Source organism: Gobio gobio (assembly GCF_949357685.1).
Source record: "Gobio gobio genome assembly, chromosome: 14".
In the NCBI taxonomy this organism is placed as follows: Eukaryota; Metazoa; Chordata; class Actinopteri; order Cypriniformes; family Gobionidae; genus Gobio; species Gobio gobio.
This window is the reverse complement of record NC_137107.1, coordinates 8107432-8125792: the sequence shown is the minus strand read 5'-3', so window position 1 is coordinate 8125792 and position 18361 is coordinate 8107432. Positions and strand designations below refer to the sequence as shown.

Below are 18361 nucleotides of genomic sequence, written 5' to 3'. Positions count from 1 at the left end.
CTAGAATCTGAAGCCCCGCCCCCACATTATAAATAGACGCTGACGCTGTGACTGAAATCGGCCACTTGTTCACACATTTACTATTCTCTACATGGTGAATGGCACATAGTGCACTATATAGGGGATAGGGAACGATCGGACAGCACACTATATAGGGGATAGGGAACGATCAGACAGTGCACTATATAGGGGATAGGGAACGATCAGACAGCGCACTATATAGGGGATAGGGAGCGATCAGACAGTGCACTATATAGAGGATAGGGAACGATCAGACAGCGCACTATATAGGGGATAGGGAACGATCAGACAGCGCACTATATAGGGGATAGGGAGCGATCAGACAGTGCACTATATAGAGGATAGGGAACGATCAGACAGCGCACTATATAGGGGATAGGGAACGATCAGACAGCGCGCTATATAGGGGATAGGGAACGATCAGACAGCGCGCTATATAGGGGATAGGGAACGATCAGACAGTGCACTATATAGGGGATAGGGAACAATCAGACAGTGCACTATATAGGGGATAGGGAACGATCAGACAGTGTGCTATATAGGGGATAGGGAACGATCAGACAGCGCTCTATATAGGGGATAGGGAACGATCAGACAGCGCGCTATATAGGGGATAGGGAACGATCAGACAGCGCGCTATATAGGGGATAGGGAACGATCAGACAGTGCACTATATAGGGGATAGGGAACAATCAGACAGTGCACTATATAGGGGATAGGGAACGATCAGACAGTGCACTATATAGGGGATGGGGAACGATCACACAGCGCACTATATAGAGGATAGGGAACGATCAGACAGCGCACTATATAGAGGATAGGGAACAATCAGACAGTGCACTATATAGGGGATAGGGAACGATCAGACAGTGCACTATATAGGGGATAGGGAACAATCAGACAGTGCACTATATAGAGGATAGGGAGCGATCAGACAGCGCACTATATAGAGGATAGGGAACGATCAGACAGTGCGTTATATAGGGGATAGGGAACGATCAGACAGTGCACTATATAGGGGATAGGGAACAATCAGACAATGCACTATATAGGGGATAGGGAACGATCAGACAGCGCACTATATAGGGGATAGGGAACGATCAGACAGTGCACTATATAGAGGATAGGGAACGATCAGACAGCGCACTATATAGAGGATAGGGAACGATCAGACAGCGCACTATATAGGGGATAGGGAACGATCAGACAGTGCACTATATAGGGGATAGGGAACGATCAGACAGTGCACTATATAGAGGATAGGGAACGATCAGACAGTGCACTATATAGTGGATAGGGAACGATCAGACAGCACTCTATATAGGGGATAGGGAACGATCAGACAGCGCTCTATATAGGGGATAGGGAACGATCAGACAGCGCACTATATAGAGGATAGGGAACGATCAGACAGCACACTATATAGGGGATAGGGAACGATCAGACAGCGCACTATATAGGGGATAGGGAACAATCAGACAGCGCACTATATAGAGGATAGGGAACGATCAGACAGTGCACTATATAGTGGATAGGGAACGATCAGACAGCACTCTATATAGGGGATAGGGAACAATCAGACAGCACACTATATAGGGGATAGGGAACAATCAGATAGCGCACTATATAGGGGATAGGGAACGATCAGACAGCGCACTATATAGGGGATAGGGAACGATCAGACAGCGTTCTATATAGGGGATAGGGAACAATCAGACAGCGCACTATATAGGGGATAGGGAATAATCAGACAGCGCACTATATAGGGGATAGGGAACGATCAGACAGTGCACTATATAGGGGATAGGGAACGATCAGACAGTGCACTATATAGGGGATAGGGAACGATCAGACTGTGCACTATATAGGGGATAGGGAATAATCAGACAGCGCACTATATAGGGGATAGGGAACGATCAGACAGTGCACTATATAGGGGATAGGGAACGATCAGACAGCGCACTATATAGAGGATAGGGAACGATCAGACAGTGCACTATATAGGGGATAGAGAACAATCAGACAGTGCACTATATAGGGGATAGGGAATAATCAGACAGCGCACTATATAGGGGATAGGGAACGATCAGACAGTGCACTATATAGGGGATAGGGAATGATCAGACAGCGCACTATATAGGGGATAGGGAGCGATCAGACAGTGCACTATATAGAGGATAGGGAACGATCAGACAGCGCACTATATAGGGGATAGGGAACGATCAGACAGTGCACTATATAGAGGATAGGGAACGATCAGACAGCGCTCTATATAGGGGATAGGGAACAATCAGTCAGCACACTATATAGGGGATAGGGATTGATCAGACAGCGCACTATTCAGTTAGTGTCATGCGAACCGCCGCAGCTCTGGTCCAGAGTCACGATAGCGCAGAGCGATATGAAGGAGATCAGGAGAAGAAACGGTTAGAGCTGTGATATAAATTAAACGCTATTGGCTATTGGTGGGGTCCATGGATCAGATCTGTTGGTCCAGCACATCACATAGATGTCATGTCATGTTCCTCAAACCATTTCTGTGCAGTGTGGCAGGGTACATCATCCTGCTGAAAGAGGCCACTGCCATCAGGGAACACCTTTAGCAGGGTTTCCTCTATCAGGCCAAAAGTGAGCGTGCTAGTGCGTGCCAGGGCCAGTCACGTTTCCACCGCCACTTCCAGGGCTTGATTGAGCCTTATTGGGGGTTCCTCGGGCCAAAGTTCAAGGAGCTTTTGGCCTACCGAATACCTTGCTCCAAAGTGGGCCAACTGGGGCTTGAGGAGCAAAGGCAGAGTTTATCTGAAACCTTTCTATCATGGGCAACTTTAAGCCTTTCAGCAATTTGAGCTACAGTACCAGATTGGTTTTAATGTTATGGCTGATCAGTGTATTTCTAAAAACATTTCTAAAACCCTTTCCACTTTACATTATTTATGGAGTTTAAGTAGCAAGAAATACCCGTAACCCTTTACAATAAAGTTAATTAGTTAACATGAACTAATAATGAACTGCACTTATAAAGCATTTATTTATCTTTGTTCATGTTCATTTCAACATTTACTAATGCATTATTCAAATCTTGTTAACATATCTTAATGCACTGTGAACTAACATGAACAAACCATGAACAGCTGGATTTATATGAACTAACGTTAACAAAGATTAGCTAATTCTGAACAGAGCATGGTTAGTTCATGTTAACTAATGCATTAACTAATGTTAACTAATGCAACCTTATTGTAAAGTGTTACCGAAATACCAGTAGTAACAATAGTAGAGGCCAAGAAAGTTTTGTTTGCACTGGCTTGGTGTAAGTGGGCAACTTCTATGAATTACACGTATATTGATTTTACTACACAGAGTTGAGGTCTTCTGAATGAGTAAGGATATTTCCTTTAAGTTCTCCCCAAAATTCATATCACTTTATTTTACAGTCCTGTTCTGCATGTACATATTATGAACTTAACTGGGTAATTGGTATTAACCCCAATCCTAACCCTAAACGTAATCTTAACCCACTTTAAGTCCATTTAGTTGGGTAAGTACACTGTGAACATACTGTACATATTTACTCACAATTATGTCATACAATAATACCTCAATGTCTTTATTTATCCATGCTTTGTGTTGTTTGACTCGAGACATTGGGGTAAAATAAAGCATTCTGTGGAAAAAATTTGGATATTTAAAGTCTACCAGTCATTTTGAGAAAGCTCTTGCCAATATGCATCAGACAAAAAGCATACACTGTGAGACTATGAGCATGCTTGCTGACCAACAGAGTAGTGACCACAGAGTAGTGACCATCAAACTGTAATTGCTGCTGACAGCATATATTAGACTGCCTTGGACTGCAGTTTCAGCTTGGAGTGCGGAGAGAGACGGGACGGGGTTCATTCACTGGTCAGATGATGAGTTTGGCTGCAGATGAGGAGAGAGATTATACTTTGAGTCAGACTGCAAAACTGTTTAAATCAGATGAGCTACTTCATGAAGAAATTTCAATTTGCTGTCAGCTTGTTTTATTTACAATTCAGCTGAGTAATTGTCCCTGGGGGAGAAAAAGGGATTGAATCGGTTCTGTTCCTCCCATCTGCTACAGTGTTGGCTGGACAGACTCAACACACGCTTATTGTTATATGTTCTGTCCTTTTTGGAGCTTGAAAAAAAGAAGATATACATATTTGTCAAATATCGTTTTCTGTATGTGTGTTTCACAGAAGAAATCATTGCATCTTGAAATGCACTAACTGCTACGTTACATTTTTGTCTCTCCACAGTCAATTTTGACCACTTTCAGATCTTGAGAGCCATTGGTAAAGGCAGCTTTGGGAAAGTAAGTTTTGCTTTATATTTATTTGAAAACAAACACATCGAAGCTCATGGTACTGAGGCCAAAGCGAATCATCAGTGGCCTTCATTGATTGTGCTTGAAACATTGATAATGTGTAGATTAAGACTTCATTTGGAGAATTCAATTAACTGAAGAATAAGTGCTCCAGTTGGCCTCAAGACGGTTAATTACTACTATATTGACTCCATAGTATGGCTAACCAACTGTAACTGTCTATTAATGTGCATTATTCAATGTTTCAATTCTCTAGATTCTATTTATGTTGATTTCTCCATAGAAAAGTGGATTTTTAATGATGGTATATAAACCAGGGGTGTGCGATATTGACAAAAAATGATATCTCGATATTGTCTGGGATTTTATCGATACGATAATTGGACTATATTTTATGGGGATTTTTACCTTTATAAAGCCTTTTTTTAACCTAATTATATGTATGCATCATCTTTTGTGTCAAATTCTTACATTTAATCAATACATTTAATTCTAATAATAAGACACAATAGGGCTGTTACTAATCAAATTAAATCTATATCAACATAATTTATCTTTGCAGTGGAATTTAGATGTATTTACTATGGATGCCACAATTCTCAATATAATATTGAACCGTTCGGTACGGCATTCACGGTTCAATACGCGCTTGTGAATTGCGGTTTTTCGGTTTTGCATTGAATTAATTATTTTTCTGCAAATTCTATCATTTGCCTCCATCCCAATACTGAACATTGTGACATACATTCACATCACGCGTTAGTGGGAGAGCTATACTCACGATTATACTCACGGAACATTATAGTTATTCACAATCACGAATGTTCATTATTTGCATGCGTTTTAAAGCCTTGCCGGCTCATTCGTGTGCGCGGTTTTAAAACGCGCTTTTCCGAGCACTCGCACTAAACGCCTGTCAAAAACCTGATTACTGGACTAAGTAGTCGTCTTACTGCGCTAATACTGTTAAATACACACAAGGTTAACATAAACACAGTCGGTTATGTCTAAAATGAAAGTAAAATCGCGTGTGTTTTTATATTAGATACACGGAGGTCTTAAATTGACTACAGGGCAGTAGTGAACACGCTGTCCTTAAAGGGACAGTTCACCTCTAAAATTATGTCATTATTTACTCACTCTAATATTGTTCCAAACCTGTATTCATTTCTCGATGACAGAATTTTCATTTTTGAGTGAACTATCCCTTTAATGTTAATACAACAACAAAAGACAAAGAGAAAATCACTCACTGCTCTTGACTGAAAAACTAATACAGCAGCTTTAATATTTTATAGTGAAGTCTATGTAGTGTTTTATTTTTACATTTATTCATTCAATTTCATACTTAAATGCTGCTGTACAGCTCTGAGCTGCCAGTGTAAATCTTTATATATTATACAATACACTAGGAATGTGTACAAGGTTTTTTTTTTTTAAAGTAAAGTTTAAAGTTTAAGTAAGGTTGTTCAATTCTTTTAAGTAAAATAAAGAGAGTATTGCAATAAAAAAATTTTCTTTTTTCTCCTTAACCTCTTGCTGTTCCTGTCGCCTAAGAATAGAATAACAAAAAACCGAACCGAACCGAAAACCGTGGTTAAAAACCGAGGTATGTATTGAACCGTGGACTAACTGTATTGTTGCATCCCTAGTATTTACACAATCTGTTTATGACATAAATGCAATATAATATACATAACTATGTTTTCAGTGGTGTATAAAGACCTTACATAATGAACCGTTAGGTTTTTATTACCTTAGAATGAGTCATTTCTATCTACACACACCGCGGGTCCCCTTACAGCGAAGTCGCCATTTTGCGCCGCCAAGTTTCTACAGTGGCCCTAAATGGACAAACTTCTCTACAGAGCGCTAGTCACTCTCTGCTGTCTCAGACAACAACATCTTTGTCCTGTGTCGGCCACCGTAGCATCTCTAAGGGCTTCGAAAGGGTGGGGTGAGCGGTGGGCGATTGCAATTCACAACCTCACCACTAGATGCCGCTAAAATTTACACACTGCACCTTTAATGCAGCTCAGAGGTGACAAATGAATAATCTGCAATTAATGTTTCATGCATAATGTTTTGATGTTTTAAATATGAAACAATGAATGTTGATATTTGAAATGATTTAAAACATGAAAATATACTTTAGATGTGATATTAATACAGTAGGTGGAAATAAGTCACTGTTAATGAGTGAGTCATTGAGATTCAAACGGCTGAGTCATTGAATCATTGATTTAACCGATTTGCTCAAAAAGCTGATTCATTCGGTAAGGAAACACCTGCCGTGTGTTGCTTAGAGATGCACAACAGTGATGTGGCTTTGTTTCGAATTATTTCTGTTAGCGAAAAACAGGAAAAATGGCGTCTAAAATGTAAGTAACTTAATATTAACTTCTTGTTTATTGAACTTCAATATAAAAAATTTGTTTTCATGCTGATATCTGGAGAAAAACGGTACTCTTCGTGTAATATTGATTAACTAACTTATCTTGAATTTGGAGGACATTTTAGCCTTTTAATAGACTAAATCACATTGTAAAAGCGTGCACATACACGCACTAGTCTAACCTGCTAGACTACACGTAGTGTATGCATGCACTCTTTGGGTGTGAGGAACATACTCGATAATATCAGATCGCACATTGTTAAAACAACAATAACGATATTATCGCAGATGATATACATTCACCTAAAGGATTATTAGGAACACCATACTAATACTGTGTTTGACCCCCTTGCGCCTTTAGAACTGCCTTAATTCTATGTGGCATTGATTCAACAAGGTGCTGAAAGCATTCTTTAGAAATGTTGGCCCATATTGATAGGATAGCATCTTGCAGTTGATGGAGATTTGTGGGATGCCCATCCAGGGCACGAAGCTCCCGTTCCACCACATCCCAAAGATGCTCTATTGGGTTGAGATCTGGTGACTGTGGGGGCCATTTTAGTTCAGTGAACTCATTGTCATGTTCAAGAAACCAATTTGAAATGATTGGAGCTTTGTGACATGGTGCATTATCCTGCTGGAAGTAGCCATCAGAGGATGGGGACATGGTGGTCATAAAGGGATGGACATGGTCAGAAACAATGCTCAGGTAGGCCGTGGCATTTAAACGATGCCCAATTGGCACTAAGGGGCCTAAAGTGTGCCAAGAAAACATCCCCCACACCATTACACCACCACCACCAACCTGCACAGTGGTAACAAGGCATGATGGATCCATGTTCTCATTCTGTTTACGCCAAATTCTGACTCTACCATCTGAATGTCTCAACAGAAATCGAGACTCATCAGACCAGGCAACATTTTTCAACTGTCCAATTTTGGTGAGCTCGTGCAAATTGTAGCCTCTTTTTCCTATTTGTAGTGGAGATGAGTGGTACCCGGTGGGGTCTTCTGCTGTTGTAGCCCATCCGCCTCAAGGTTGTGCGTGTTGTGGCTTCACAAATGCTTTGCTGCATACCTCGGTTGTAACGAGTGGTTATTTCAGTCAAAGTTGCTCTTCTATCAGCTTGAATCAGTCGGCCCATTCTCCTCTGACCTCTAGCATCAACAAGGCATTTTCGCCCACAGGACTGCCGCATACTGGATGTTTTTCCCTTTTCACACCATTCTTTGTAAACCCTAGAAATGGTTGTGAGTGAAAATCCCAGTAACTGAGCAGATTGTGAAATACTCAGACCGGCCCGTCTGGCACCAACAACCATGCCACGCTCAAAATTGCTTAAATCACCTTTCTTTCCCATTCGGACATTCAGTTTGGAGTTCAGGAGATTGTCTTGACCAGGACCACACCCCTAAATGCATTGAAGTAACTGCCATGTGATTGGTTGATTAGATAATTGCATTAATGAGGAATTGAACAGGTGTTCCTAATAATCCTTTAGGTGAGTGTATATCGCACACCCCTATTATAAACCTTTAAAGACAGATCGGTTATGATTACCGAGGTTGTTAATCAATGGTATATGCTCTTGTTAAAGCCATCTGTTTGCATTATTTTAATGAATTTGGTTAGGCCTAGTCCACACGTACACGGGTATTTTTATAACCAGAGTTTTTCCTCCTCCGTTTTAAAAAACAATCGCGTCCACACAAGCACGGTTTTAAAGAAATCTCTGTCCACATGAAATCGCAAAACCGCGCTATGATTGGCTGCCTGATTTCCACATGGGTCCCATCCACGGCACCGATGCACTGACTGAGGGATGCCATGGGCTCAGTGAAACCCTTCTACAAGTTTACTATGGAATCAGTGACAGGTAACTGTATACACAGGGGCAGGGCTCAAGTGGACTGAAGCTTCACACACTTGCCTTACTATGTTGTATTATTGTATTCTGGCACCTCTGTTCTGCAATAAAATGAGATAACTGCGCATGTATCTGTATGTAATAAGCGATGTTAGCAGAGTTATTAAAAGTTACGTCCGCAATTGCATAGACTCCACTCATAAACAAAAGCGATAACGGCGCACATTTCGACTTAACAAGCCGAAATCTCCGTCTCCGTCTACACGACAACGCTGTAACCGGAGTTTCTAAAAAACTTCACCCTGGCCGGAGTTTTCAAAAAAGTCCAGTTTCAGTAACCGGATACTGCGTTTGCGTGTGGACGAACAGCTAAACCGCGTAGAAAAAGCTGCGGTTTTGAAAATACCCGTGTTCGTGTGGACAGGGCCTTAGACAGCAGAATTTGTGGTGAAAACTACATTACCCATAATGCTATACAGGAAACTCCACCAATCAGAGAGTACCAAATTGTACCAAAAGACCTCTGCATGAAGCACCACGAAGGATGTTATTGAATCAGCCTCCCTACACTCTTATAATACATACATATTTGTATATAAATGCATATTTTGCTAAATATTTTGTTTCTAAAGATATAATCAAATTAATAATTTTATATTTCACCCAAAAACTTTATTCGATTATTTCATTTGCAATGCTTTATGGAATTGTGGGACTTTTCCTCACTAAGGCCATTAAGTACACAGTGTTGTACCTTTGTCCTAGCTGTAGGGCTGCACAATATATAATTTTAGCATCAATATGATGATGTGCGCATCCACGATAATCACATCGTATAGGTGTAGGGATCGTAGTTGATCCGTGATCCGTATGGGCAGCTCCACCCCGGTTCAGAGCGCATGTGATAAAGAATTGAGAAAGAAAACGGATGCGGGTCATTTATATTAGGTCTGTGCATTCGTCTTAAAGGGACAGCAGCCTAATAACCCGCAGCTGTTTGTGTCACCAATGATGATCATACAACAAAAGAGAAAGCGAAAATGACTTTTTTAGCTTTAACAAAGATAAATCGTATATTAATTATATTAGTTATATTTCATGTATACAGTGAAGACTATTTTACATTTGATTATTGAATTTCTTCACCTGAATACTGTTAGATTTACCTGAAAAACTCTGCTTACAATATTATCTTTCTTCTATCGTATTTATCCATGCTTGTAATTTGTTAATTATTTTCTATGCAAATTCACTCCCCTACAAAATCTTCCCAATTATTCTAGAATGATTAATTGCTTTCAAATAGAGCTATTCATCTGGTGAAATTGTTTTTATATCGCACAGGGCTCCAGACTAACTTTTTTCACTAGGAGCACAGTGGCCCCCAACTGAAAATTTTAGGGGCACAACCAGAATTTTTAGGGGCGCACACCGTAAATCAACATGCTAACCAAATCTACTAATTTCCACTGTATTACTAATAGGGATGGGTATTGTTAAGGTTTTAATGGGATTACTACTCTTACCGATACTGCTTATCGATCCGATACTTTAACAGTATTCTTACCGGCTCTTTTTATTATACTTTTTTTTTTTTTTTGATAAAAGTTTGAAAAACTTTTGCAAAAAGTTTGAACAAAAATATAAAACATCTATGCGTAAATGGACCAGTGTGCCGGCATTCGGAAGGTCTGCTAACATTAATATTACAGTAAAGATTATTTATGCCCATTTAAGATATAAACTGTTAAAATAACTACTCTACAATCTGTTCATTTTGACACAGGCTATTTGTTGTTTATTTGATGGTTTAGACGCGCACACGAAGCCTAAAATATTAAGTGCAAGCCGGTCCATTTCGCAGCACACACACATAAGCCGCCTTTAAGTTGGAAACAGCGTCTCTTGCGCGGATTATTGTGCATTTAATAGCTCTTTATTATCAAACACATCCCGCAGTTTAGCAACAGTAGAGACTGCAGTTTACAACTATCACTGAATCTGACGTTTAGTTTAGGTTTAAGGAGAAATGACAGCGCAGCTGTGAAGGGAAGGATGAGCTCGACGAACACGGCTATAGGAATAGTTTTACCTCATACCATCTTTTTCTTGGAAGCCAAAATTGAAAATAAAATTAGATTAATATCACAGCACATCCCTAAAGTTTAAGCAGACTAAACTTTTGTTTAGTTCTTGGCCATCGTCACTCATTAAGCTGACTGTGGTGTGTGTTCGCTGTAGCTCGCTCGCTTTCTCTCTCTTCTGGATTGCGAATGGCAAAAATGCATCACGGACAAATGGTTTAATATTATCTCATATAGAAACGGCTGGCAAAGATAGAATTTGCCAGACATAACGTCTATCAATTATAATTAGTAAGTGTATTTTCTTAATTTCTCCAGTACCGACAGCAGGCAAATTTACTGGTCGCACATGTGCGACTGGATGTAAAATTCAGTCGCACATTCTCAAATTTTTGTCGCAAAATGCGACTATTTAGTCGCACTCTGGAGCCCTGTCGCAATATTGTTGAAAAGTTTTTTCCAATATCGTGCAGCCCTACCTAGCTGTTTAGTTTGGTTCATGGCTTATATATTTGGTTCATCGTTTTGGGAAAAATGTAAGGAAATAAATAATTAAGGAACCAACACCACTTAAAAAGTGGGCAGGCACCAAAGCAATCTATTGAGTGCAACAGAGTTGCCAAACAGTTTTTCAGCAACCTTGGATTCCCACTTACCATTTACCTTTTTTCCAGGTATGCATTGTTCAGAAAAAGGACACAAAGAAAATGTATGCCATGAAGTATATGAACAAACTTCAGTGTGTGGAGCGCAATGAGGTGCGCAATGTCTTCAAAGAGCTCCAGATCATGCAGAATCTAGAGCACCCTTTCCTGGTCAATTTCTGGTGAGTTTTTCATCAAGTCATTAAATGATTCATTAGTGCTGAAACGCTCCAACAGCAGTATGATTTACAAAATAACCTTGAATGCATTTGTATGGTGTAATGAATTTATGTTTTTTGGGTATAATGTAATGATGTAATGAAACAGGTGACCTTGGGGTGTTTCAGCTGCGTATAACATCTGAAAGCTACTTAAAACCTACTGAGCTGACTCATTTCAATGCGTGTAGTTGGCCACATCTCCTAACTGAAATAAAACTTCATGAGTAGATGACTTTAGACGCTATCAAAATGTCACTCGGTATATGAGAGACTTGACTAAGTGGCCATTCACACATAGCACTTTAATCTGACAATAGCATGTTGCTAAGTTAACAATTAAAGGGATAGTTCACCCAAAAATGAAAATTACTCCCCCTTAAGCCATCCTATTTGTATATGACATTCTTCTTTCAGAGGAACACAATCAGAGTTATATTTAAAAATGTCCTGGCTCTTCCAAGCTTTATAATGGGAGTGAATGGCAGCCCAAAATTTGAAGGTCATGAAAGTATGTCCATCCATTATGGTGCTTCATTGACTGGAACTTCCGGTGTGGGAACACTGCCCCTCCACGCTGGGTTGTGTTTTTTTGCTGTCAACTACAAAGGATTATTCTGGCTTTGTTGGTCAATACATCCTCTGCAACTGGACTCACTTACCTTGCTTGGATTAACACATTTTTCTATTGCTTGAAACGCTTGGTTGTCGGTCTGCTAAGAGCCATCTAACCCCTCTATCCTCCAGCTGTTGGATTGACTGTGAGGTGAGTTTGCACTCCTCTTATCAGTCATCCTATGTGCTTACTGCCTGGTTGGGTGGCTCACCTAGGTGCTGTGATGGTTGTGGTTTTGGCTAACATAGTTTTGCTGATAGCTAGCTTTCTCGTGGCTATTAATAATAAAACATCAAAACTTTTTTTCACTTACCCCACTTTTGGTTCTCCTCATTTTTGGAGTAACTTCCAACATGGAAACTGCCTTTCTCCCAGGTGAACTCATGGTGCTTAACGGGCATACGCGCCTCGATGTAGCGGCGTACGAGCACTGTCGTTCACTTGGCATTATACGATGCCTGCGCTACGTGCATCGTTCAACCCGCAGGTCTTTCACAGTTTACCAGTCATCACCTACTGGTATTCCTCGTATTTGGTCAAATAACAGACCTACGAATAAACTGTCTCGTCTACAGAGCGACTGTTGTCCACCACGGTCGCTTGTTTACTTAAATAGGAGGACAAACTTCAATTGCAACACAACTGGAAATATAGCTGCATCACTTTGCTCTCCTTATCTAAATGAACTAACTACAGACAACAACCTGGATATGTTGTTTCTTACTGAAACATGGCAAACACCGAATTACTTCGTACATCTTAACCTGCTGACACCGAACAGATGATCATTTACACCTAGGATGGTTTGAGGGGGAGTAAATCATGGGGTAATTTTCTTTTTTTTGTGAACCATCTCTTTAAGTACTCATTCTTACTATATTTTATATGTGTAGTGTAGGAAATATGAGCTGACTACGCCTCCTCCTTATTTAAGGCAGGAGAAGCCCTCCACAAATCACTATACTTGATAAGCATCAAATGTAGATTATCAAAATATCACAATTTTATTGTTCTAACACGATTAAAACACCAATTAAAATATATCTCAGTAATAAAATCCATAAAAGCAAGGAATAGCTCCCCTCAAGGGTCGGTCTGCTCTAATGCACCGCCTGCCACCTGTAAAAGAGAGAAAAAGAAAACCCACAGCATACACCGCAAACAAGAAGCAATCTTTAATCACCATTATAGTACCAACTGTCTAATACACACTACACCAGGCCCGCCCTATCAAATTAAGTAAAAAGAGAAAAAATAAACCACAAAAGAAAACTTAAATACACAAGGAACAGTGACTGGTCTGCCCCTTTTTATACACTTTAATACACGTTAACACAACCCGCAATAAAAGAAAACAAACTAGCGAAAGGTCAACTGCAGACTCAAACTCATAACCAATCGGCCTCAGTAAAAAGTATATTGCATTTACCGGTTGTTCACACTCCTACACGGCCGCCAGCCCATAGAAGGTACTGCAGCAATAAATATTTGTCTGCCCCGCTTCCCAGACAGAGAGTTAAACCTGTTCATAAATCAGCCTAAAGGAAAAAGGGGATCACATAAGAATGAAATGCACTATCAAAACTCAACCATTTAACACAAACAAATCACACAAATAAAAACTGCACATACCTATATGAAAGGGTAAAGAGGCTGCACAGTCAAGCACAGCTTCAGAAACATGCCAATCTCATTATCAGTCGCTGCTTTCTTGGTCACCTGCTACCTGCACCTGAAACTCATTGCTGGCCAGTCTCCTCCCACATATATATAGTTTTTAGTATTGCCTTGAAGTGCAGTATGACGTGCATTTTTATATAGATCCAAATGAAAATAATTTCGGGTTTAAACCTGATTTGTTCAATTTGGCTAAAAGCAAACAATACGCTGCATAGATACATTTAAAAAAAAGTTTAAATAGTATTTTAAATAGTGTTGATGTGCAGAACACAGCTTTACTGACTGCAGGAATTATTGCGGGTTTTATTTAGTTTTTGGTTGTCTTAGCACATAACAGACAATATTATATTTATTATGTTATTATGGTGATTAAGTTCTGTCATGACAACTCTCAGAGTGTTTGGCATGGTAATGGGTATGACAATATTAATATGTTTGGTCTTGGCGGAATAGATCTGCTGCTCTAGGTTATTGCTAGTACGGGACTTGCTACATGCCGATACATACACGACTCGCTGCTGTGAGCAAGTAAGACATGCTGCTGCTGTACAATAGAGCGTACATGAATTACCCCTAGCAGATCAATACATGTGGAGCTGGGGAAGGTGGAGGGTTTCTGAAAGCGCGCTGCACTGCTAAAGCAAATGCTACCTGAGTATTTGAAGGTTAAGCATCCAAGCTCATTGGCTACTGATACAGCAGGAACCAATCAGCTGTGCTCTACTAATGAGCTGATGAGTTGAATCAGGTGTGTTTGATTAGGGAGACATGCAAAATGTGCAGAGTTTGGGGTCCTCCAGGACCGGGGATTTAAATACTATGAATATGTGTAGTATGAATTAAATGCGGATGCAATACATCCGCCATGTTCTTACGGTCATGTGACTTACAGATGCCATTCACAAATCCTCTCCCGGGGCCTCATGGAATAGTATTGTCCATTGAATGCACACTTCAGAATCTTGGGGGAAGTAGTAGGTCATCCGTACTTTTGGTCTACTGTATTTCAAGTAGCCTACTATGTATTTGAACATACTTCTCTGTTGGTGTACTGTTTTTCACACACTATATAGTAGGGTAGTATTTTATTTTGGACACAGAAAAGAAATACAGGAACTAAATGGAAGTAGCAAGAAAATAAACCATCCACAGAACAGAATGAGAACCTAACATTACTCCCCCCACCTGGAAAGCGCATCCTCGCACTGTAAACAGAAAGTACACCTTAATGAGGGGGAAAAAACTCAGAGGAGACTTTGGAGGGAGGAGCCAGGGAATAGATGATGGAGGAGCCAGGGAGGAGATGACAGAGGGAAGAGCCAGGTAGCAACCCAGAGCAGAGTCACCAGGATGAAGGCACATGGTGGAACCAATGCAGGGAAAAGCCAGGGTGAAGACAGGAACCCGTCCGACTGAGTTTGAGCTGGGAGAGGTGGAGACCCAGGCAGAGGTGAGCAAATGAAGACCTGTGACACCGTAAGGGCCAAGGTGGAGCTGGAGCCTGTGGGAGTGAGGATAATGGTGGAACCAGTGGGAAGGAGGAGCCCAGCTGAGCCAGAGGGGTGGAGTGTCGAAGGGCATCTCAAAGTTACCTTTTTCCTGTGCAGAAAAAAAGAGCCACAAGGGAGGTTGACATTTGGAAAATACGTCACATGGACTTACCAACCAAAAGTACCACATGTGGAAAGCAGTCTCTTTGGTGGGTCCTGCAGCCACAGGGAAAGCCAACAGTGGAAATACATCTTATGGGATTACCATCAGGGAATCAACACATATGGAGCACCATAGCCAAGTACAAAGGTTTACCTAAAAAGGGGCATACTACGAGTAATCAGCCTGACAGCAAATTCATCTGTCAAATTCAGCTACCGATGAGTGCAGAATGTGGAGAAAGTGGAGACTAGGCTGGTGTCCAGGGTTTGCCGGACACAAACTCACATGGACAGAAAAGTGCACATTATCACCTCAAAGAGGGGAAAGGCACTGTTTTCAACCGATACACCAGGCCAGTTGCCCAAAGTTTACCTGTTCATACCTGATAATACACAAAACCATAAACAAATCTGGCTCAACCCAAGGTATTTGGTGTACCCCAGCCCTCTGCTCCACAGATGTCCAGTAGGCAATCCCCTGTTTGGAGATAGTCTTCCCCTTCTGTTGTCCCCCAGAACAGACAAAGAGCTGCTCAGAGCATCTGAAAGCTCTCTGAACAGCCCAAGTAGATGCGAAGAGCACGCACTGGACACAACAAAGATAAGCGCTTACAAGTTCACCACCTGATCCCTGAAAGGCACATTGCCCAGTCGGGTCTTAGAATCACGTGAGAGTATGCCAGACTGAACTCAAGGCACATTTTGCTAACAGAGAATGCTTGCAGGTCCCCAACCCTCTTGATGGAAGTGAGCGTGGTCTTCAATGAGAGGGCACTAAGCTCAACTGACTCCAGTGGCTCAAACAGGGCTCTCTGTAGGCCCAGTAACACCACAAAGAGGTCCCAAGAAGGGATAAGGCATAGAGGATTTAACCTCCTGGCACCTTTTTAACCACAGAAACCTGATGATCAGGTTCTGCTTACCTAAGGACTTACCATCCATTGTGTCATGATGCACTTCTCCAACTTTTCCTGCAGGAAAGATCTCTGTGGGTCTTTGCCTTGGGATGAACACTAGTTCACGAACAGACGTCACTTCAAGGCATACAGCCGCCTCGTAGAGGGGGCCCTGGATTGAGTAATTAAGTCTATCACCACCAGTGATAGTCGACTCAGGTCTTCCACGTCCCATCCAGGGGCCAGATGTGGAGGTTCCAGTAGTAATAGGTAGTAGGAAATAAGGTTCTTCCTAAGGGGAAATCGCAAGGTAGGGTCTGTCGCGTGGAGTGTGAGCGCCGAGAAACACCTCCGGGTGGGTCAGTATGGTGCCACCAGCAAGACTTGGTCTCCATTCGGACTAACGCGTGCTTTCCCTGGACCAGTAGTCAGAACCTCTTTAGGGCCAACAGTACTGCCAACACAGTCGGGGTCCTGTCCAGGATCCTGAGGCTGCATGCCCCAGGCTATCTTGGATGCATCTGTTTTAACAACAACATACCTGGCACGTAGAAATGCAAAGTCTGTCCAAGGGCTGAACGTGCGGCAACAGATTGGCATGATAGCCATGTTGTGTGTACCGTGGCAACATGCCCTTTCTCAGGATTTGAATCTTAAGCCAGTGCTGAAGTAGTCTCATATGCATTGTCCCAAGCTGTGTAACTGCTGCCAAGGAAAACTTGCAGATCTAAGGCCGCAACTCACCGACCTTTTGTGGCACAATGAAGTAAGGCCTGTAAAACCTTTTCTTCATCTCGGCCACAAAGAAAGGCTTCACCGCACCCTTCGCCAGAAAGACTGCAATTTCTGCATTCAGGACAGGGACGTACTTGCCTGCTACTGAGGTAAAATGGATGTTGCTGATCCCTGGCGGGCATCTGCCGAACTTGCACAGCTGAGTCGGATTGTCCTGATTGCATGACAAGTTGGAGAGTGCTAGCCATGCCTCCATACTTTGCATGAGGGGGCACCAAGGGGACAGTTGCTTTTGACATACCTGAGGTGGGTGTCCTGTGGAGCAGGAGCCACCACAGTGGGAAGCCATACATCCCAATCTCATGGTCATGCCAAAAGAGGCATTGAAACACCTACCTTGGTTCTTGGCGCTGGCCTGAGGGGCGATTGGTGTCAACTTCTTGCGGGGGGCTCTATGCTGATGCCAAGCCGCGGGCTCGTGGTGTGTCTGTTTTTTCTCAATGACTCCAACGATGAAGGAGGATCCGCACACCCACGGCATAAATAATAACTGGATGACGGGAAGGTGATACTTCCTCAATAGCAGCATCTTGCCAAGGATGTCATCAGTCCCGCTCCAGAAGCAATATTTGAGGGTCTCATCATCCCAGAACGCCTCGTGGTACAACTCTAGGAACTCCTCCACATCTTCCTCCAGCGAGAGGCCGTTCTGCAGAAGAAAGTTCATACCTACGAAGAGATAATATATTAAATTGTCTTCAATAATCAAACCAAAACACATAGGGGATTGTTGGAGAATTGCGGGAGAAACAGCGAAGCAAAATCACACATTAAACAAAGAGATCATTTTTTCACTTTACTGAAAGTGATGAACAAGGATTATAAGAACGACAGTGTGAAATATGATGGTACATTCATTCATAATTGGTTTACACAAAACACTGTAAGTTTGTAAACTATAACTGTGGTACCTCCAAGTTCCTAAACTTTATTTGCCAAAACCAAGACTTGTAAAGCATATGTAATACATATAAATGTTTCACAGTTCACAAATATTTCAACCATGTAATAATATAAATACTTTTCTGTAGCATCTTTGGTTAAACACTAATATATTGTAATATCTACCTTGGAATCAGACTCTGGCTCAAACATATATGGCTCAATTTCTCCGGTTGCCATTTTTCAACATTGGAAGTTTTCA

General features: G+C 41.5%; 1 protein-coding gene across 1 annotated transcript in view; it reads left to right on the top strand.

The window, feature by feature from the left end:
- Window positions 1-18361, top strand: part of stk32a (serine/threonine kinase 32A) — a 136491-nt gene that overhangs the window by 16876 nt on the left and 101254 nt on the right. Inside the window, exons 3-4 of the mRNA XM_079835834.1 lie at window positions 4302-4357; window positions 11391-11542. Coding sequence (XP_079691960.1) covers window positions 4302-4357; window positions 11391-11542 — 208 coding nt within the window. The remainder of the gene's footprint in view (window positions 1-4301; window positions 4358-11390; window positions 11543-18361) is intronic.